Source organism: Lepidochelys olivacea (assembly GCF_965140295.1).
Source record: "Lepidochelys olivacea isolate rLepOli2 genome assembly, chromosome: 8".
Lineage (NCBI taxonomy): Eukaryota > Metazoa > Chordata > Testudines > Cheloniidae > Lepidochelys > Lepidochelys olivacea.
Genome location: NC_140418.1, coordinates 90779357 through 90803267, shown reverse-complemented (window position 1 = coordinate 90803267; position 23911 = coordinate 90779357). Strand labels below are relative to the sequence as shown.

The window sequence follows — 23911 nt, the reverse complement described above, 5'->3', positions numbered from 1 at the left end:
AATTCCGGTATAGTATAATTTATCACACATACCTATGAGGGGGAGAGAGCTGTGATCTAATTTTGTCTGTTGTGTTTTCTGTAGTTTCTTGCCATTTTTCAAAATATTCCAGGATCACAGACTGAAGTGAGCTCAAGTCCAGGATTATACTGAATACTCTAAATGTGGTTTGTTTAGGGCTAGATCCTGCCCTCTCTCTTCTGGTACAGGGCAGGGGTCCAAACTAGCTGTGAAGGAAGTACTTGTTGCCCTGCCCCATTTCCAGGACCCCTGCTGTGACCCTGGGACTGGAGGAGCTCTTGCTACCTGATGCAGCCTCAGGGCTGGGGGAACTCTCACTGCACACTGCAGCCTGGGGCCATGATGGGGGACAGAGCTTCTCAGGTCTTGGGGCCATAGTGGGGGGCGGAATGGGGGGGACCCTGGGTGGAACAGGGCAGGGCCCTGGGGAAGGGACAGAAAGGGGTGAGGCCGTGGATGGGGTCACATGTAGCGGGGGTGGAACAGGGGCTGGACCACAGGTGGAAGGGGTAGGGAGGGGCCCTTCACTTGCTCTGGCCCAGGGCCCCAGGAAACCTTAATCTGCCTCTGGCCTTCAAGTTCAACTACAAAACAGTAAATCAAGTATAATTCATTGTCTGCAAAAGGAAAAGGAGTACTTGTGGCACCTTAGAAACTAACAAATTTATTTGAGCATAAGCTTTCATGAGCTACAGCTCACTTCATCGGATGCATTGTCTGTCTTTCAGCACCTGCTCTTATTAAAAACACCAGCATTGATGCCAATGGCTAAATGAAGGCATTTGATTAAACAAGGGATATTAAATATATGAGGTTAGATGCCTTAACAGTACGGAAAGCGAAAGGAAAGTCTCTGGAATATTGTGTTTTATCATGATAGCCAGTTTGAGCATTGTACTCAAACAATAACAACAAACTGATAAACACAGTGCTATAATGTTTTACTATAAAAACAATGTACTCTCATTTCTCAGACTGGTCATCTGTATTTGTTTTCTTAAACACTGTCTACATCCAACACTCACAAGAAATTTAACTTGCTAAAAAAAACCATAGTAATAAGTAAACTTTTATTGTCTGAGTCTAGTCTAGACGTGGTTGATATTTTCAAAACAATCTAGAGGATTTAGACCTATAGTTTCCACTAATTTTAATGGGATAAATTATTCTTATTGTTTGTGATGCAGTAGTGCCTAGATGCTTCAATTGGATCCTTTTTGCTAGACACTTTGTGTATATATATATTATAAAAGATAGTCCCTGTCCCAAAGTGTTTACAGTCTAAGCAACGATCCTCAGACTGTTTGGAAAATGTCAACCATTGTTTTGTATCTTATACTAGGATTTACAAATCCAAGTAAAGGTCTTGGATTAATACTGCACATATTTTCTCTCCCTTAATCTTTGGCATTTCCAGAAGCAGAATGAAATAAAATTCTAGCTTATGTAAATGGGAGTTTTGAGTGAGCAAAGAATGCTGGATCTGGCCCCAAATGATTGAAACATACCAATAAAATATGGTTTTATTAGTGAGATAAGGAACTATGAAGTGGACAATGGATTTGGCAAAGGAAAACAAGGACATTTTTGTAATGTGACATGTCCTAAGAACCAGCTTTGCCAGTATCTTTGTAATGTTGCTCTTTTAATGTGTTGTACTTCTGAGAACATTCCCTTACAACATTTTTCTTAGCATCCCCTTGTTAGCTTTATTGTGCTTACAAATCATTCCCAGACAGTGGGCTTCTTCACTCTCTTTTCATTTAAAAAAAAAGTGTGTAATGCGTTTTCTCTGCGGGAACCAATTCTGCAACAATATTAACTACAAGCATTTTGTTGTTTTAAAAATATGTAGACGTGCATAAAACAGTTGCTTCTGCTCCCCAGAGTGACCCTTCTGAAGTTTTATCTGAGCATTACATCACCATGGAATCCAGTGGATTAGGAAGGAGAAATCTAATCTAATCACTATAGCCAAGCAGTGGGTTTATGTTTGCCTTGGTTATTCTTTGCCATTATGTACTTATGAATACTCTGTGCTATTGGTTTTTCTTTTTTAATATTCAGAGTCTTTTGTTTTGCTTATATAGTTTAGTTTTTGTCTTTAATATATTTTTAGTTCTTCCACTGTGTCACATTTCAGATTTCCTGACTGTGAAATGTTAAGGGAAAAATAGGAAAAATATTTGTATTGACTTCGGAATGCTTCAGATTAAGAGCAGATGTATTCTGTATTCCCAAAACGTCATTTTAACTTTCATTTCTGTGCTGTGCTGAACTGTCTTCAAGCCAGGAAGTGATTTATATTTGCTAATAGAATGCAGTTTGGTAGACATGCAGCTAAAAATAAGTGTTTTTATGTTTTATTGCTATACATTTATTTGTTCCTCCCTTCACATTGAATATATCTGATCTATTTACTTCATAGATCTCTTTCATATTAAATGCACTGCAGTGATTCCCAACACAATGGCTGAGAAGAAGGGTTGTCCAGTGGTTACAGAGCTGACCTGTAGCTCAGTTCCCTGCTCTGCACAGACTTCCTGTGTAATCTTTGGCAAGTCACTTGGTCTAATTTACCTCTGTGCCTCAGCTTGCCATCTGCAAAATGGGAATAAAAATACTTCAGTACCTCACAGGGGTGTTGATATTAGGATAAATACATTAAAAGACTGTTAGGTGCTCAGATACAGCGGTAATGGGAACCCTATAATTACTGAAAATAGATAGTGATCATTGGCGTTTTATATGCTCATGCAGCCTCAGTATCGTCTTCTTATTAAGAAGGCTGATATGGTTTGAGCTAGTCTTTAAATGCCCATTGCAGATAATGAAGGTATATTATTGTTACTCCTTTTGACCTGCATGGTTAGCCAATATTCGGGTCTTGTGTTGTTTCTGTTAGGAGCAGAAATTGATGATGGAGTCAGGTATTTCTTTGATGCAATCCTGTTTATTTACAAAGTATGTACACAAAGTTCTGTTTACAGTAACACAGTAGGAAGCAAGCAACAGGAGCCAATATTTTTGCTCAATATTCCAAGCCTCTTGTTCCAGACAGCATTCCACCCAAACAGCTCTCTGACTTAGTTTTTTTCTCAGAATCATGCTACAGGTCCTTCTCTGCCTGTCTCTGATGCTTCCTTCCTGCATTCCCTGTGTGTGACTTCTGGTGTTTCTGACTGCATCTGTCCACACAGAGCTCTAACAAAACAATACCCAGCCCTCTGCATTTGCATTCAGCCCCCATAACTCAGCTCCTGACCAGCCTTGCCAACTTCATGGTTATAAACAATGATGCAAATCATGGACCCTTGGAATTTTATGTTGGCAACTGTGATAAAACTAAAGGAGTACTTGTGGCACCTTAGAGACTAACAAGTACTCCTTTTCTTTTTGCGGATACAGACTAACACGGCTGCTACTCTGAAACCTGTGATGAAACTCTAACCTTCCTGGTCTAGGAGCACAGGCCCCCAGCCTGAGATAAAGGAGAATCACCATTAGAGTACAGGCACAAAGTCACATTGTGATTGGTTGACTAGACCCTTTTTATCATGTGCACAAACTTCCAATGGTGCACAGCTGGAGTCTCATCACAAATACCCAAAGAACACCTCTGCCCATTATATTAAGTGTGTGTGTGAGGCAGGGTTCGATGGGTGGTGGGCAGGAAGGGGAGAGTAAAAAGTGTGTTAAAATGTCACTCCCCATTCCCAAAGTGTAGGGTGACCATATGTCTCATCTTGCCGGATCAGTCCCCTTTTTCAGCCCTGTTCCAGATGTCCTGATTTGTTTGGCAAAACTGGGCATTTGTTCTGTTTGCTCTTGCTAGCTGATCATCAGTTGTCAAAAGCAAATGGGACAAATGCCCTGTTTTGCCAAAAAAGTGGGGCGCTCCCTCCTAGGGGGATAATGAGGAACATTAGGTGGGGCAAGCAGCGATGCCAGGCAGCAGGACTCAGGTCGTCAGCGCCAGCCCCAGGCGGTGGGGCTCAGGCAAGCAGCAACAACAGGTGGCTTGAGCCAACCCCATGTGCGTGGGGTGCTTGGGCAAGCAGTGACACCAGGTGACTTGGGTGAGCCCCATGCGGAAGGGAGTGGAGGGCCTTAGGCCAGCCCCTCATAGTGTCCCATTTTCACTTTGGGAGATATGGTCACCTTACCGAAGTATAAGGCAGCACTTTGTTTTCCTTTCACGAACATTTAACTCACTTTTTAGTCTAAAAGCTAAATTGGGAGATATTGAATACATTACTTTTTTTTTTTTTTTTAAATAAAATGAGTTGAAAATGGCTGCTGGGCTGCAATCTGCTGCTGAAAAGGCAGTGGGCCCTCCAGGGACCTTTAGGTTGGATATTAGGAAAAACTTTTTCAGTAGGAGGGTGGTGAAACACTGGAATGCGTTACCTAGGGAGGTGGTGGAATCTCCTTCCTTTGAGGTCAGGCTTGACAAAGCCCTGGCTGGGATGATTTAGTTGGGGATTGGTCCTGCTTTGGGCAGGGGGTTGGACTAGATGACCTCCTGAGTTCCCTTCCAACCCTGATATTCTATGGTTTTATGATGACATGACTGTGGAGACAGAGAGAAGGGGCCCAAATAGTCTAGGAAATCTAAAAAAAAACAAAAAAAGAGAGTTAGAAAAATTAACACACAAATATATTCAAATTAGCAGAGAAAAAGTATTTATAGCTTTCTCCTAACTACTAATCCTGCTTATTCTTTTTACTATAAACTATTTTTAAGTGTGGGAGAATACACCTGTACAGCCCCAGCAGACTATTTTTAAAAGAATTTTTTAAAAAGATGTAACATTAACCAGCCATGCTGCATTAGCTCTCGGCCACTCCAAGATGTACATTGTAGCAAATGGTGTACTTTTCAGGTATGGAAAAGCAGTCAGCTTTCTGTGTTGTTTTCTCATACATGCCCAAACTATACACTAATAGCCTCCGAACACACATCATCTTATGGATTATTGCTACACTATCTATTAGCTATATAGGATCCATGATCCACAACTGAATACTGCTTATTCTATTTAGAGCATTGTAGGTGTGGTTTTCCATATAGGCAGTAGCCAGCTTGTCCTAGCACACTAAAGCCTGCTATACCATAATACTGTGAAACTGCTTAACAGTTTCTAGATAATGCGTTGTCAGTATTGTTTTGATGTAGGGGTTTTGAGATTCGTTCTTCTAAAAACACCAAGAGATCTGTAGAAGTGATTTTTGTCTGTCAGTTTGCAGTTGTTCTGGGTCAATTAGGAGATAAAGGTGAAATATCCAGATGGATGCTGCAAGGTTCAATAAAGTAGAAATTCTTCCTCAGGGCAGGCAGAGTTGAACCCATGTTGTTTAGGGTCAGAGACAAAATAACCTTTTCCTGCAGTTGTGAATTAGCTCAGAGAAGATCTTTGTGTCAATTTTGCCTCCTCACTTTCAGATAAAACAGCATCCACTGGATCACTAACAGAGCCAGTTTAATTTAACATTTTAATTAATAAGCTGGAAGAGGGAGTAAACAGCTGCCTCAGTGAAATTTGCAGATGATAATACAGGTGTTCCAGATAGGTGTTATACAGATAAATTTTATATAAATATAAAATACAGATAGGTATTCCTAAACCCGTCAAGGTCAGAGAAATAATAAAAAAAGGTGCCTGGAAAGATTAGGAATATTGTCAGCAATAACAAAATAAAATTCAGCCTGGAAAAATATAAATTAATACATCTTGGGAAAATAATCTGGAACATGGATATTTAATGGGAGGGAGTGCTTAGAAAGATGAATGGATTGCAAGCTTGCATTGAATTTGCTACGCGTTATCATGACAGCAACAAAAAAGCTAATGCAACTTTGGGTTGCAAGTGCAGAGTACTACTGAATACAGAGGCAGCAGTCCCTTTCTATTTGGCTACTGAGACCTACAAATGTGTATTTAATTCTGGGCACCTCAAGTGCCAGAAAGATGTTGACAAATGGGAGTGAATTTTGAGAAAGCAACCAAAAAGAAGAAGATGGATCTGGAGAGAAGATTAAAAGAACTAAATACACAGCTTTATTAATAACTAAGGAGGATGCAACAGACACAAGTATCTGAATGTGTAAAACAGACAGGAAGAGTCAGAGTTGTGCAGGGTAATATAGTGGAGTCGAGCTAGGAGTAGTGAGATTAAATTTAATCAAGGGACATTTTGGCTGCATATGGGGAGAAGGTGGGATCTATTAGACTTAAGGCCATGCTGGTACTGATACCCTAAGCAATGATGGGACTGAACCTCTCTCCATCATTTCCCACTGCCTTCCCACCAAATCACCCCAGTCACCAAGCTACCACATCTCCTATTGTTGCTATTTCTTCTCCTTGAAAGTTCTCCTTGCTTTGGCTCAGTTGTGTGCAGGGCTTGCATTTAGATCCCAAACATATACCAGAATCCTTTGCCTTAGGATTCTTAGCTTTGAATAGAGGTGACATGTAACTGCTGATAATGAGAGGGAGGGCGTAATTTAAAGATTCTGGAGGTATGCAGCAGAATTCAGGGCAGGGCATATAAACCCTGGCAGAAATCTGGGAGGGGGATGTGACCCCATGTGTCCCTTCCCCCCTCCCCCCCCCACATGAGATGCTCTTGGCTTTGAAGTGGATATTGCAGCAGCTGGTGCAAAGGATTCTAAGGCATATTTGGGCATTAAAGTTTACTGATGTACATGACTAATAGAGAAAACAGGAACCAGATGGCAAACCATCCACAGAAAAACTATTTGGGACTAGTTTTGAGTGAGTGATCCTGGGATTCCCAGTGACATTTTAGCAGTGCCTTAGGTGGACAACGGCTTAACCTATGGTCATCTATGATTAGAGCAATCTCTCCAAAAAGGAAGTACTGGAAACTCCCGAGACATTAGAGGGGACAAGGAACAAGAAAGTGGCCAAAGGAAACAATTCTGTACGGGATTGGGGCTCGTTATCCTATGGAGTGTGACCCCCCAGGGGTGCCTGGAAGGAATTCCCAAGGATTACACCAGTTGCTTGGGGAAAGCAGCATGTGGTAGGACTGGGGTGGGGCCAGGTCCTTCCTGCTGCTGTAACCACCCTTCCCTGCCCGATCCACCCCACTGCACTACTCCTCTCCCCCTCCTCAGCATAGCCGTCAGCGGGGGCCAACGGTGAGTGCTCCCAGAGGGGCGGAGTTGCCCCAGAGCTGAGTGCTATAAGGGAGAGTAAACCCACGCCATCCCTTCACACAGCCACCCCCACCCCCCTGCTGGCAATCAGCCCCTGGCTCCTCGCCAGGATCCCAATTTGGGTGGCTCCTGGCCTTGGCAAGAAACCCGGGATGGTCTGAAGTCCTGGGGGGCACAGAGACTCGCTGGACCAGATGACCCAATAGGTTTATTCCCTCTCTCATGGCGGGGGGAGCGATCCAAGGGGAGGAGGCTCCCAGGCACCCCAAGTTCTCCCTCTGCCCAGGGGCGCTGGAACAGTGTTTATAGCGGGGCTGCTGGGAGCCATTGACCCAAACTGTCAACCCCATATGTGATGGAAACCACTTCAAGCCAGGGGGTGCGGCAGCTCCCCTACTTCCAGCCCCCGTGTGCCCCCCCTCCCCTGCGCCTTCCCTTTCCCCGGCTCCCCCCAGCCCGCTCCTGCCCGCCGGGGCTGACCCTGGGGCTGTGGGGAGAGGCTGGCTGAGGCGCAGGCGGAGGCTCAGCCGGGCCGAGGTTGGGCAGGGGTTGGGAGTGACTCGGCGGGGCTGGCAGGGGGCGCTGCTGGGCCAGGCTGGGCCGCCCGCCGGCGGGGGGTGCCGGGGCCGGGCTCTGAGGGGAGGTTCTGAAAGTGACAAGCGAGGGGCTGAGGGAGGGAGGGAAGCCGCCACCCCCGCCCCGCTCAGTGCCCAGCCGGCGTGGGGAAGGGCTGGGAGGGCAGAGCCCCCCCCCCCTCCTCCGGCACAGCGCGGCGGGGAGAGCTGGCCCGGGCTCCGGGCGCTGTCCTGCGGATGTCGGAGTAGCGCGAGCCGGCTCAGGAATGCCCCGGCCGGGCGGCTGGGAGCGGAGCCTCCCGCCGCCGCCGCTGCTGCTGCTGCTGCTGCTGCTGCGCGCGGGGAGCCTGGCGGAGCTCGGGGGCGCAGCCCGAGGTAAGACGCGCCGCGCTGCCCGGCGCCGCCTCGGGCGGGCCCTTGGGACAGTTGCCCGCCGCCGCGCCTCCCCTGAGCCTTCCCCAGCGCTCCCCGCTCCGCCATCCCCTCCGCCCGGTGCCCCAGCCCGGCCCCCTGGGGCGCCCTCCCGCTTTGCGCGGGGCAGGGGGGCGCGGGCGCCGGCCGGGGCGCGCTCCGCTGTCATCTGGGCTGAACGAAGGTGTTTGGCTTCGCTCTCCCCTCCCCGCCGAAGAGCCGCAGCCCGCTTGGCTTGGCCCCGCGCCGGGGCCGGGGAGTGCGGGAGTCTTTCCGCCGGGCTTTGCCTTTTTGTGAATGAAACTGGGTGACCCACGAGCGGAGGCGACCCCAGACAAAGCCCCGATTCACCAATTGTTCCCTTGTCGCTTCCAGCCTCCCCAGCTGCCCAGCCCGGAGAGGTTGGAGGAGGAGGAGCAGCAGCCGTGTGTGTGTGTGTGAGTGTGAGTGTGTGTGAGTTGTGCACTATTTGCATTTGCAAAGTACGGTAAAAACGGGGTGCATCTGGGCAGTGGGGCTGAATGTGGTTTCTAAGCCGCAATCTGATGCATACTTCATTTGGACCCTCTTTAAAGACAATGGCAACATTTCGAGTAAAGCTAATAAGAAAGGCAAAGCGTATTACCTTCCCCTGCGGGAAGCCGTCGGTGCTTCCCTCTCCTCTCTGTGCTGGGACACAATGAAAGGGAAGATGGGCTGCTCCTGTGGATACAACTGATCCTTTCTTTGAGGAGGGGTGAAAAGTTGATTCAAGCCGTTAGGGTGTTGGGCTTCTCTTTAATATGCAATCTGCAAGAGGCAACCCAGTTTGAGTCTCCTTGGCAGGATACCTGTGTCTGGTTAAGACGCCAGAAAAAAAACCCTTTTTGATTTTGTTTTTAAGCTGTATTTAGAAAAGCACCGACACAGCATAAGGGTACCAAGGAGAAGGAGAATATCTTTTCAAGGGGCAACACTGAACAAGAGGCCTTTTCAACAATCCATAGACATTAGAATGTAATTTTTTTTTATTAACCAAGACTAACCTGGAAGCTGCTTATAACAGAAATTGTATATATCTTTGGGACAGATTCTGATATCTTTACTCCCTTACTGCATGAATAGTCCCATTGATGTCAGTGAGGCTATTTACATAGTAAGGAGGTATTCATCATAACTAAGGGTACTAGAATCTGGCTATGATTAAATGTGTATCAGTTCATAATTTATTAACTGGGTTTTGGAATGAAGGGGAGAGTATAACCAGGAAGCAGACAGAAGTAAAAGCTTTAACATCAATTTGTTCATCCTGAAGAATATCCTCTGAGGAATTTTAAATCTACAATTTAACTTTCCCGAATTGCAAACATTTTAATCCAGTAGTTAGACAAAGTTCTGTTAGGACTTTAAATTTCACATCAGTATTCTTCTTCTTGAAAAATAGTGTAACCAGGGTCTTTCTTAAGAAACATATTTGCTTATTTTCCTCTGATTCCAGGCATTCCTATATTCCAGTTAATGAAGTCAAGTTTTATACTTGATCTGTACTTAATTGCTTTATAAAAACACTTTCCAAGAGTTTGACTGAGTTGTTAGCTAAATGTAACTATTCCTAGGGCATTTCATTCTGCTTTTGATATTTGACTTAAGGTCTGTAAGGTAATATTGCCAATGATGATTTGTCTTTTTAGTTCCAGCAATGTGCCATCTTACTGCATATATATAGTTCAAGGGCAAATTGTTAACAATGACCTTAAAGCAAATCTCTTGTTTAGTTTTAACCAACAATATTTGTGATCCTTTCATTTTAATATTGTTTTGTTTTATTTTTAATTGTAGCCATTTCAAGAATTTTAGATTTGAGTCATCATATAACATATACATAAAAGAAAAGGAAGCTGATAGCCTGGATTGGCATTTGGTAAAGTTTGCATATTTAGGCTAAGGTATTTAAAATGACTAGTGATTTTGGGTGATTTTTGAAAGGCTTAAAAAATGCTGAGTATGCATAACCTAAAACCAGGCCCCTGGAAGGTGTGTCTAGTTGGTCAAGTCACTTTTGAAAATCTTGGCCATAGTGTATATTCAAAAAAGAAAAATGTACAGTAATGCCATGTTAAATACTCAGAGGTCAAGCAATGAAAAAGTTAAGGTTTTAATAAAGAGACAAGGTGGATGAGGTAATATCTTTTATTGGACCAACTTCTGTTGGTGAAAGATACTAACTTTTGAGCTACAGAGAGCTCTTCTTCAGGTTTTAGGGCCAACATGGCTACCACAATTCTGGAAACAAGGTTTTAATAACACCAACAGCCATATTGCACATGTTATGGAATGGTTGCCATTAAAAAGTCAACTGTTATCAACAGTTACCACACAGTAGTCTGAGATTATCCCTATCTTTCACTATGGCCCTGATTCTGCTGTTGGATCTGTGTAGATGGATCCTATTGATGTCAAGGTGACTGTGTGGGTCTAATCGTATACGTTTAATTGCTGGCCTACACATTTAATTGGTCTAGCCTTAGAAAAGGAGTTCTCTGACATCTGCGTGGTGACAGCTGGTAATGTTGAATTTGAATGTCTTCTGTGGAATATTTTATGTATATTTAACAACATAAACTTTAAAAAGGCTAAATTAATGTTACTTTTTCATTTCCTGACCTTTTAATGTTTAAATTCATAACCTTAATGTTACCTTAACATGAGGTTTTTTTTAATAAAGTAAAAGTTAAAAAAACCCCAAATCCAAACCTTATGATGATCGATCAGCAGAGTTTAAGCCCACAATTTGCTCTCTTGGATTTACTATAAATTCTGTAGGAGAGAGGCTCTATTTATACTACTTACAAGCTGTGTAGGAGCATAAGGATTTAAATACAGAATCAATGTCTGCATTGAAATATTGTCTGTAGAAATGTTTGCTATATTGTAAACTTTTCTCCTAGATATTAATTAGTGTTAACTTGGTGCCAGATTAAGTATTGTATTGCCTCAGATTAGAAAACATTATCATCATGCAATGAGAAATTTTTTAATACATATAATTAATTTTTGTTCTGAACATGTAAGGATCTAGACCGCAGTGAAAATTAGCTAACCTGAAAATCTTGAATGATAAAAATTTAGCAGATTTTGAGTTGTGTAAGCAAAAAGATGTATTACCATTTACTTAAACTAAGTGTATAAAACTAAGTGTAGAAGTGTATAATTTAATTTTTCTATAATTCAAAAATGGGTCAATGGATTTCTCCACTCCCCACCCCTGACTACCACCACCAAAAAATGTCCATGTGATTTGGCTGAGACCAAACATGGACATTTCAGATGTAAGGGAGGATATTTTTTCAGACCTGTGAAAATAAGACCTTTAATTAACATCCTTATATACTGGTAACTTTAACAACTGTAAAACTTTCACTATCAGGAAAGCTTTAATATTGATTGATTGGGAATCCAAGGTCTGCCTGCCCATTCATCTATGTGATTATTATTTAATATTCACATTACAATAAAACCAGAGCCCCCAACGTGTACAGAAGCTACCATAATAAATCCTGTTCAAATATTTATAGACATGGTTTTTGCTCTAAAGAGTTTATAATCTGACATCTTGATCCTGCAAGTTCTTCAGGATGAGTGTAAATTAATTCATGTCAGTAGTCAGTTCACTAGGACAACTCATATGAGTAAAAATAAGTGAGTCTTCAAGCATATGTAGGACAGGGGCCTAAAAGTCCACTCGTGTCCACTTTCGGTTACCAAATAATCTAGTTGAGACATGATCATGTGATGTAAACTAGCTTGCATAGTTGTCTTTCTAGCCATGCTGTCTAATTGTTTTAAAAATCGACTGTCTGGTTATTGACTGAGAGAGGGTCACATGATCTTGTGAGCTAAAATAGAAGCATTTTGGCACATCATAAGCCTGCTGCATCATATTTAGTACAAAATCATCTTTGTGACATTTAAATGTAACTCAAGCTCCCTGCAGAATTTGAACAAAGTTTCTTTGCTCTTCTGGTTTTTGTTTTTGAAGGGTTGGCAGCCACAGTTCAGGAAACAAAACACAGAAAAAGCAAATTAAAAGCAGCATGCACATAAACGTAAATAATTTATTTTTAAATGCTCTTCCCAAGTGCACGGAGAGGTTGGCCCAACAATGAGTAAAACCACAAGGTTAGTGTGAATATGAGGAACAGGAATTCTATAACTTGGCTTTTTCCCCTCGCTCGTCACAGTATCTGTGATGGCTATTGTTATTACAGCTCCAGCTTTATTATTGTTGAATATCATGTAGCTCTGTGAGCTAAAGTAGAGTCGTGGCAGAAGCACCATGAATAGGGTAATACAATTTTTATGCATAAAAACATAGATCCATAGACTGCATATTTTAGATAATAGGAAAAACTGTTGCCCTTTTTGAAAATTACCTCTAGTGGATTAGCATTCCTCCACCTTTGATTAGGAGTGCTATACTGCAGGTTTTCATCCATAGGGCAATAGTTTTCTATTTCAGTCAGTATGCATTATATGTTTACAAACAAATAAAATGTTTCTATCATTGACTAACAGTGAATGGAAAGATGGAAATACGTTTTGGAGCTGTTTGACTGACTAATTTTGGTATCTGGCACGTCTATTCAAAAGTTGTGCTAACTACAAATGAATGATTAGAATAATAGTTTGTGTATTACTGTAATTATGTCCACAGAGAATGGCGTGCTAATTATATACACATAGGACATTTTATTTAACTTAAGCCTTTGCAAATGAGATCTAGGCAGGGGTCTACTTAAAGATTCCTTATAGCTCTTAAATACAAATATCTAAAGCTGGACAAAAAACCTTCCCTGAGGTGTGACACTAGATACTGTTCTTCAGAGACATGCCCAGAAATGCAACAGCCTTCTGAGACACTAAAAAGCACCTCAGAGTAGAAAATTCTTCAAAAATCTCTAACTAAATGCAGCAGCTTGTAACATATAAGCTATCTTGCATGCCAGAAATATCCAAAAAGGTAACTAATACAAAATAAAAAATAAATAGTGTGTCCCTTCCAGGTCCTGTCCCACACTGTCATCTTGCCGTAGTGAGCTCAGTTATGAATTTTATGTTTAGAAATGTGTGTGATTTTTAGAAACATTGTTTAAATCTGTAAATTTAGAAACAATGTTGTTTAGAAATCTGGTAAACTGTGGTCTACTTATAAGCCAGTTATTTTATGCTGCTAAAAATTGTGTATTATTTATTATGTCAGTGTAATGTACCAGTCTTGCTATAAATATTAGAATAAAGCTGAGCTGAAAATACCCACCAGTGTTTTAGAGGTGAAACTGCTATGTGAACCATAGATAAACTAGGCAGATCATATCATGGTCTGATCTTGGCAAAGGTAGTAAATTTCACATCTTGTCATTCATTAATAAAAAGAACAATACAGTGATAAAATAGTTCACTTTTAAAAAATTATTCCTACATGTTAAAAGTTCTCTTAAATGAATATATTAAACATACAGTCATATTTATAGAATTATATTTTTATTTGGTTAAAGTAGCAGCATTGAAAAACTAGCAAATCAGGCCTTACTTTTTTATGTTGTCTTTTGTATTGAAGGCAGTCGTACTATTTATGTGATTAAGTACAAGCACAACTCTCACAAGTAAGGGTTTGAAAGAATAGATCCATACTTAGTATTATTAGAGCACTGTACAAATGTTAATTATCAAATACCAGCTCTTTAGAGCAGAGATTGTCATCTTTGTTACTTGTCGGCATTGTGCCTGTAATATTCACAGACATTTAACTCAATCATTCATAATATAAACAATACAGATCTGAATAGATTAGAGCCATTTTCAGTGACGTATAAATTATAGCACAATATTTTGATTAACTGAAGTACATCTCTCTAGTTCCTGTGAGAACAATTTTACGTGATAAATAAGAAACATTTAAAAGTTTCAGTGATTATTTTGATGTTTTGGTGTCTACAGCATGATCCAGGAAAAGAAGTCACACCTTTTGCTATATAGTTACTAACAATATTACTTTCATTGTGAGTACTAGTGTAATGTTACATATGGGAGACTTTGTCTTTGGTTTTATTAAATTTCTTTTATATGTCCATTTTGAGCTATATTTGCACAATTTTAAATATGAAAAGCACATAGGAAAGTGAGAGAGTCTGCTCAGCTATGAAATGGGGATACTTTCAGCTCACATAGGTACTATTAAAGTATGTTTATAAAGCTTTTTGAGACCCTCTTGTGAAAGGCACTGTAATAAGTATATTTCAGATCTGCAATGCAGTGATGTTAGATTCCCATTGCACTCAGCCAGATTTGTAAAGCTTTGAAACAAAAGCTATTTAAGAAAAGCAAGCCCTTTATAATGACAGAAAGCAATAATGCAGGGTCCTCAATATTCTCCTTGGGTTTTGTAGTAAAATTCCTTCCTGAAATGGAGCCAGTTGAGCTTCCCTGCCTCCAAATAATTTTGCAGAGTAATATTTGAAAGGAAATGGCTAGCGACTTGCAAAAAGAATCTCAAGGTGCATATTGGTAAGACAGACACACAAATTTGGGGAATGATTAGATGTTGTGACTTGAAAACAATCAGTTAAATCCAGGAAAAGCACTAACAGAGATGCAAGATGCCACTGTCAGTACTGAGGAGTTGCATCCTATCTGACACATGAGAAGAGTGGTCAGTTTGGATGAGCTATTACCAGCAGGAGAGTGAGTTTGTGTGTGTATGGGGGTGGGGGGGATGTGAGAAAACCTGGATTTGTGCAGGAAATAGCCCAGCTTGATTGTCATGCACATTGTGTAAAGAGTTGTCACTTTGGATGGGCTATCACCAGCAGGAGAGTGAATTTGTGTGGGGGGGTGGAGGGTGAGAAAACCTGGATTTGTGCTGGAAATGGCCCACCTGATGATCACTTTAGATAAGCTATTACCAGCAGGACAGTGGGGTGGGAATAGGTATTGTTTCATATTCTCTGTGTATATATAAAGCCTGCTGCAGTTTCCACGATATGCATCTGAGGAAGTGAGCTGTAGCTCACGAAAGCTTATGCTCTAATAAATTGGTTAGTCTCTAAGGTGCCACAAGTCCTCCTTTTCTTTTTATGAGAGGAGTAGAAATTCAATGTGGCTCCAATATCCCTTTTTTTTTTTTTTTTTTTTTTACCAATGAATATATTGTTAAATCTGGGCAAAAATAGGGGGAAATCACCAATATTTTATTTTTAAAACACAAAATACCAATATTGGTTTAGTGCTGTATGCTGGGAGTGAAATTTACCTTGCAGAGGGGGCTGAGCAAGGGCTATGCACCACTTAAGCCTTGCTGTGTGCTGTCCTAGAACTGAATTTCATGCTAACTGAGCCATGTGGAAAATAAATATGCTTTGTTCAGTTTATTCCAACACAAAATGTTTGAATAATATTCAAATAATTTATCCATCAGCTTTAGTTCATATAGCTGCATCTTAGCTATGTTAATGAACATATTTAAAAAATTGAACAACCTTTTGCATATATGTTCTCTGTTTTTTCTCAAATGTACATGTACATCTGTGTGACACTGTAAACTATGGGTTGTATTCTCGTCTTAGCCTCTGTAATGTCTAACTTCCACTACTGTTAATTGGAGTTGGGTATGTGAATGCATTAAGGGGAGTAATAGTGTGTTATTACCTGAATTCCTACTTAAAAGTAGAAATCATTTTCTGCTACTGATCTATTTTTGAAGTATGTTGCTATTAAGATATGATTTTAGTCCTCTTCAGCACTTGCCCTGCTGGTATCTCCATGTTGGAGATCCCAGCAATTTGAGCGCTCAGTATTAGCGCTTCTTAACAGGATCAACTCCTCTTATGCAGCAGGTTCATATAGCAGCTACTAGAGACCATGGCATAAACCTGCATTTTATTAAAAGGGTTTTCCAAGCCTGCCAGGTCATGTGTTGAAACTGATACTTTACAATAGCTTCCTGCGACCTACTGCTCTGATCCTTCGAGGGATGTCAGTGAACTGTACTTCTGTCTCTTTCCCAGATGCTCTGCTTTTTCTGCTGCTCAAGTCTAAACATCTGCTCCAGGAGTAGTGAAGTAGCTGGGAAAGAGACAGAATGGTTTAGTCCTGTGTCAGAGCACAGCAGCAGGCCATGGGAAATCAGAAGATCAGAGATAAGAAAGGAAAAATGTTAAGTAACTTTATAACCTCATCACATATTCCCTCCAGAGAGTGGAAATATATTAGAAGACACTTTGTCACTCCTAGCGCTCAGGATTGACTTTGGAGGGATATACTCTTTCACATTCACAGCATGGGAATTACTCTCTGGAGATAAACATCTTGGTTTCATCTACAGGCAGCGTTTTCTCTTATTGCTGTGAAACCTTATTCTCAAAGGCTGGAGTGTAACGTGCTGGCTAAGAGTGTCATGCTGCTGCCCATCTAGTGGTTGGCCCACACATTGTGTAAGGACACTACTACCTAAGGTACTCTTCTGACTCAAGTGGTAGAGGTCTGTGCTTTTAGTGCTGAAGGTGCCAGGATCAGTCCCCACTTGTAAGCCATGATGGGAGGAGGGGCATTTTGATAGCTGCAGGTGAACCTCAAAGGCCTGACTTTCAGAGGTGTTGAGTATCTGAAGCTCCCACTGACTTCACTTTCAATGGTGAGTGCTCAGTACTTCTGAAGATCTGGCCTCAACAAGGTTGGAGGCTTGGTTCAGCAGTGAGAATTCAGACCATTGTTCTCACTAATCAAACTGCCAGAGATGGTAATGCTGGGCTGGAAATATCAGAACAATAGCCTTTTTATGAGATATCTGGTACTTCCTATCTGCTGGTGCTGGTTGGCTTCATATTACTCTGCAAAGAGCCTTTTGTATGTCAGTGCTCCTGGCCAGGACCAGGAAAATGTCTCACAAATAATGGTGCTGCTTCCAGTGGAAAATATCTGGATCTGGCTCACTTTGTGTTTTGGGCAAAGGTTTGGGTAAATTCTTCATTTGCCTGAACTTTTCCCCCAGCCATAACTGCTGTGAAGAGGTCATTGTGAAAGTTTTAACACAATCCGGCTCTCAGATTACAATATCCTAGTCAAGACAATGAAGATATTTGCAGCAAAACTGGAAACTATGTATAACCTACCTTGTTTTTGCTTCTTGTAACATACTTAAAATTCAGACCAGGATTGTCAAAACATTTGTTAAGGTTCTTGAACCTATTCAAATATCTTGGGACCAGTTTTAAATGAACCAGGTTGGTTTATGGTTTCATATTACATCTATGCAAAACATGCTGTTTGTGCTGGTTTCAGATGAGTTTCACTTTGAGTTATTGGTTATGTTTGAACACCAAACATACAGGATGTACAAACCAAAGCTTATTGGAAACCATCTCAATCAGCCACTGTATAGAAAAACCTAAGTTTCACAGAGCCCTAAACTTTATAAAAGAGAATATTACCTTTTGAAGTGCATTATGGTGTTTCAGTATGGTCTTGGTATTTTTTCCTCACAGTAGCACCTAGAGGTCCCACTGAGATCAGGGCTTCCTTGTGCTAGGTGCAGTATATTACCATGGTATCAGCAAGACCCTGTCCAAAAGCATTTAACAATCTAAAGAGACCAGACAAAGGAAGCATTATCTGTATTTCACAATAGGGAAACTTAGCCACAGGATGGCCGAGTGACTTCTCCAGGCTTACGCAGGAAGTCTTTGGGAGAGCTGTGAATTGAAACCAGCCCTCCTGAGTCACAGTTGAGTGCCTTAAATACAAGACCACCTTTCCAGTCTGCTTTGGTTGAAAGGCAGTGGCATACCTGTGATGTTCCTTGACAGTAAAAAATACAAGGAGGAAAGAACGGGTGCTGAATACCTGTGTAATGACGCAGGGCTTCTGCTGAACTCTGTAAAGAGGTGGGGAACCACAGAACTTTAAGGGCTCTAGATCTTAGTGTTCACCATACGAACAGATTCTTGTTTGTTATTAAACAGATTGTTTTTATTCTGTCTTAGTTTCAATCCCAGCCATTGTTACGAAACATTATACAGTGGGTATGTTTGGTTAATCTAAACCAGTTTGCAAACTGCATTTTTATGTAAATATGAACATATTATGGAATTGCTAATCATTGAAGTCTTTCAGATATCCAGACATCTGGCTAGAGCCAGAATGGATTAACCAGGGCTGAGTGTAGTCCCTTGGGGGTAAGTGGGTGGCATTCCAGTCTCTCTATTACAACAAATTGAAACTATTTTGAGTTTTTTGGTATATATTTTTTAAGTGTTTTTGTCCCTCCACGGAAAAAAAAGTCTATACCAGTGCTGTGTACACACAGCCTGTTTTCATATGCTTCCTAAGAGCAGTAAAATCCTTAGTCTTTTAACTTGATCTGTAAAGAAAAATACTGAGTAGAGGTGGTTTGATGTTGTAGCTACCATCACGTACTGGAATGACTATGGCACACAAGCTGTTTTTAGTCTTTTTTTAATAAAAACCCCCAAGCCAGTCCTTTGAACCTGTTTTAATCTGACTCTTCAAATAATGTATTATTTTGAATATTTGTAATCTCAGTAACTATTATTACTGTGAAGATATTTATAATCTAAGACTATTTTCCTAATCTCATCTCATCTCATCTCTGGTATGTATACAATGTTATTGAACTATCTGAGTGCATCACAGCCTTTAATATATGTTTATTCCCATTTATTGCCTCTACAACTTTTCTCTTAAGAATGTCTTTTTCATGTGTACTTCAGAAAATTTGATCTAGAGCTAGCAACTAGTGCCAGCCAGATGGTAGCTTTAGTGATGTGGACACTTGTCCATTAGGAGTTGGACTGAGATAATTACATGTAGGCCACAGAATAGCACCATCTGGGTCCCTTGATTCCAACCAGTGACCAAGAAGGAGGGCTTGGCATTCTAATGCCTTCAGCTATTTTCTCCTCCTTTTATCGTTTTCTGAAAAACGAATTTTGATTTGCTGTTAATGATAAACTGAAGGGCACACGAAAGCACACCATGACCTCAAGACCTATAGATGTCTGGTGGCTTAATAATAATCAACCAATACTGAGAGAACCAAAAAACAAAGGTGAAGACCCTGTCATTCAAAAGCTTCTGCTAGTTGGTTACAGTGAATGATTATATATGGCCGTGAGGCTGTGGGCGCTCTTCTCTACTTTGATTATCTATTCCCGTGTTACTGCCAGGCTTGACCCTTGAAATATGTTCTGATAGGGCTGTGTCTGAAGCCCACTCAGGATCTGAAGCTAGTACAGAATGCAGCTGCCTGCCTTTCAAGTGGCACAGACTGGTATAATGCTCAGTTCTCTTCACTAGCTTTCTGTTAAAATCATGGGGCAAGTCAAGGTGTTGCTGATCCGAATGGTCTGGTATCTGTTCTGGAGAGCAAAATTGCCTTTTACCTCAGATACCATGAAAACAGTTATGATCAGCTGGGAAACGCTTGCTGTCGGCACTTTTAAGTTTGAAACCCTTCACATCCAGTGATAGCGCTTTCTGAATTGAGGTCCCCCCTCCTTTGAAACTCATTCTTCTTGGCAGCTTCTCAGAGCCCAAGGCTACAGCCTCCATGGGCAAGATGCAAGCAACACTTGTTTTGCTTAGCATGTAGTTAACTGTTGGGCCTCGTCTTTGTGGTTTTAATTTACTATTGCTTAATTTAGTAGCCAACACAATGGTAGAGTAAATTAATATGCTGTGAACATTTGGATAGGCTTTGGAGGTCCATCTCAGTGCAAGCTCAGATGGACCTCCAAACTTTAATTCACACCCTCTGTGAGATTTAGTTGCATCCTTTAAAATAAGTACAGCCGAAGTTGAATAGGGCCATGGAATAATTGAAACCTGGTGTGGGATAATAGAGCACACTATGGAGTGCAGTGGTAAGATACATGCTACTTACCCAGGAGAGTGGAGGGCCATCATCACTTGGAGTTCTGCCTCTCATAAGTTATGGGTCTTTCCACTGGTCATAAATTGAATTATACCACCATTATTTATGTTATCCCTTTATTTTTCGTTCACACTGTATGCTGTGGATAACGTGTGAAGAACACAGGCTCTTTGCTGCATTAGGAGAGGCAATATCTTACATCTATATAAGCCAGATTTTAGTACATCCCAGAGCTGTGACTAAGATATAAATGGGCCATCTGAAAAAAAAATTGTCAAAGACTCTTTTCTTTGCTCTTTCCCACCTCTTCTATTAGGTGAGGTATTATGGAAAAAGACCCCGGGCAAGGGAAATATTCACAAAGGTCCATTCTCATTATAGAGGATCTGTCTGTTCATTAGTGAACTTCTAATTTCAAAAGAAGAAGTTTCTGTAACTTTTTTTTTTAAATGTATGGGCAGATGGTATCTGGTTTGCTCTTGTTACTGGTGAGAGTCTTTTCCTGGGGTATGACAGACTCTTACGTCATGGTTGTAAACATGTTTTCTTCAACATGTTTGTGTTTCAGTACCCCCCTGCTCCCATGACAATGGTGAGAAATGTGAAAATACAATTTTGTGGACTTTCCAATGAGAGAAACTAGGTCAATTTTTCACACAGTCAAGGGCTGACTGTCAAAATATTAGGAGGGTTGCTTTCTTGACATCTCTTTCTGCCAGGTGACTTACATTTCATTCTATGCAAGCTCCTCTCGGGGTTGATCTTTAGTTTGCCACTCCTAATAACAATAAAGAAAAATCTTCTTGTCATGTGGCTGAGCCAGCACTTCAGCTTGAAAGCTACAGCCCTAGGGCAAATAGACCAGGTGGAAATGTCAAAGTGGAAGGTGCTAAGAACAGTAAATAGTAATCAATAATTTGCTATTGGCTGTCTAGTGCTTTACGGGACATGTTCGGTTAACTTACCAGTTTTTTCTGCTGGGGCTGGCATTAAAAGGGAGTGCTGCAAAGGAGATAAGATTAGATGGTCCCTTCTGATTTTAACATCTATGAATCTGTGAAGATCATGATGTTTTTGTGGAAGTTCCTTGACCACTCTGGAAAGTTAAAGGGGCTCGATTGCTGGCATCAGAGGGAACACCTGTGAGTTTTCCCCAGCCAGAGGATTAATGGCTTGGATGGGGAATCTCATGGGCCAGTGGTATAAAAGCCAAGTAGAAGGCGGGATATAAATGTGAGAATCCAGAGTTCTGGCAGCAACCTAGAGGACCATGGAGTGTGTAGGAATGCTTTCTTTTCACGGGAGTAGTTCATAGGATGTTCACACCCCCCCACCCCAGGTAATTCTGTTCTTAGTGAGATCATTATGAAGGCCTTTGACTTGATGAGTTCTTATGCACTGGGAGAGCCCTTGAACACTGGGTGAAAGTCTATGGTCTGCTTTGTGCTGAAGGGCCCATTAGATAGTCTTCTGGCCTTAAGATCTATACATGAATTTAAGCCACTTGCTTTTTCAACAAGTGTGTGACTAAGTCCAGTGGGAGGCCTTGACTTGGCGGTTGCAAGTGGGCTCTTCCAGATTGCTGTAGTAAATGACTGAGTGGCTGCATGAGGCACCATGGATGTCATGGGAAGAGCAAGGCTGGCACTGCAGGGGACTTTGGAAAATAGCACTAGGGAAGCGTACCTACATGGTTTTCCATTTTTTGTTGGATTTTTGGCCAGCTCTATAGCAGTCCCATTTTCAAATCACTCAGTTGTCAGTTCTGTGTATACTCCTCCCCTCCAAATTATTATCTCTAATGATTATCTGCGGTAATGTCACATGGAGTGATTGTAATAACTGAAAAGGCCTAGGGGGAAGAAGTCCATCTCAGCTCCTCAAGCAGGGGATTAAGTGCATACACATTCAATACAATTTGCTAAGAGGTACTTATATATGTATTTGTTAAAGAAACTGTAAAATCATTTGGAACAGTTCAGAGAATAGTTATATAATGATAGGGAAGCTCCAGTTTTCTTTTACTTTTCTGTGGATTACCTCCTTGCAGTTATTTTTGTATCATAATTCTTCTTTCCTCCCGCCAAAGCTACATGACTGTTGTAGGATTCCATAAGAAAATGCTTATATTCTTGAAGGATTATTGCAGCTAATTTTGCTCTGCTTCCTTCTGTTTGCATGAGGTGTTATCCTGCAGTTTGATACTGTAAATTACTGACGCCAGAAATGTTGACTCATAAAAATTAAAATCCCACAGGGAAGGGGAATATTAGTTTTCAAATTTTCTCCTTTACTGACTCTGTTGCATTTCTGATTTTTTTTCACATCTTAAAGATCTCCCATCGAAATCGGGTTCTTTGAGAGATGGGGCTGAATGATCACTTAATGAGGATTACTCATACTGATGGTATCAATAGGATTTGATGGACTTGCTGCTTGAGTACATTCACAAATATATGACCCACTTTTTTAGGATGTTTGATTGCATTTTAGCAGTTATCAACCAGAATCTTCCCTGTACGGGGGCACTTCCATGCTGGACACATAGTGAGGGTGCTCTTCTGCAGAAAAGATCCCAGTTGACTGCATTTTACAAGCTAGCCTACCTTAAAGACATATTTAATATTTTCTGTGGTCTTGTCTGGGCTTCTGTGGAAGCCTGAATAGTCATTTGTTTTAAATTGTATCTTCCTTTAAAGACATCATTGAATTTTCAAGTGTTTAAATGACTTAGGAGTCCAAGTCCAATAGGACTTAGACTTAGAAGTCACTTAAACACCTTTGAAAATTTGACCCATCTTCTTTCCATCCTCTATCTTGGATATCCCAAGAACTAGGTCCAAAGACCTAGGTAAACTTAGAATCCCTGCCTTGGCTGAGGTAATTGAATAAATGGCAGTTAGTAATAAACTTACACACTTTTCAGTACCCACAATCTATAAAAATATTTTATTTAAAATCTGTTAAATAAATGAAGGTGATTACCTTGCTAGCAATGTTGGTTTTTCGAATGGTTAAAATTATTTTTAACCAATATATTCTGTTGCACAGAAATCTACATAAGTATGTTCCTTTGGAACTGTAGGTGCTACAAGGGGCTGAAGCTATTAGTGCGCCCTTTTAATACTGCTAAGAACTAAAGTACACATTAAACAGTCAAAAAGACTTAATGGGGCAAATTTTGCCCCCTCGTGCACCCCCTACAACTTCAGTGAGATCAGTCTCAAAGCTCATTTGATGGGGTTTCGTGAGCATAATTGAGAGCAGAATTTTATTCAGCCTTTGAATAAAATTCATCCTGTGCAATATAAACCCATGATTTTAGTATGCTGATGATATCTTTACAAGAGCTGGTTCTTTATTCAGTTGACAAATATTGACTTAAATTAGTGACAGTTTTATTACTACTGCATTTGGGGAGCTAGTTTAGAAGTTATCTTGCTGTTTATATGTCTGCCAACCGAACTTGGTCATTTATAGATCATTAATTTTTGTACAAAGAAAACATAGTATGCAAATAATAATCTATTTGTGGAAGTCCGAACAATCCTCTGGTCTCCCTTTCTCCATAGCTATCAAGTAAATTTTTGCAAAAGTAAATTTTTTTTTCACACAAATAGAGTACAGTGCAATTTCTGCTTCCTGCACTGAGTACCATGGCAGCAAACATGGTTTTAATCAATACAAGGGTCATACCATTAAGCACAACTTTCTCATCCCCAGGATGAATCACACTTGAAGCACATAACATGATAGAAAGGATATGCAGCTTCTGTTTATGCATAGCAG

At 41.0% G+C, this 23911-nt stretch overlaps 1 protein-coding gene across 1 annotated transcript in view; it reads left to right on the top strand.

The window, feature by feature from the left end:
• The first annotated feature begins 7907 nt into the window (after positions 1–7907).
• ROR1 (receptor tyrosine kinase like orphan receptor 1) overlaps positions 7908–23911 on the top strand; it is a 249094-nt gene continuing 233090 nt past the window's right edge. The window contains exon 1 of the mRNA XM_084635768.1: positions 7908–8160. Coding sequence (XP_084491894.1) covers positions 8052–8160 — 109 coding nt within the window. The 5' untranslated portion in view covers positions 7908–8051. The remainder of the gene's footprint in view (positions 8161–23911) is intronic.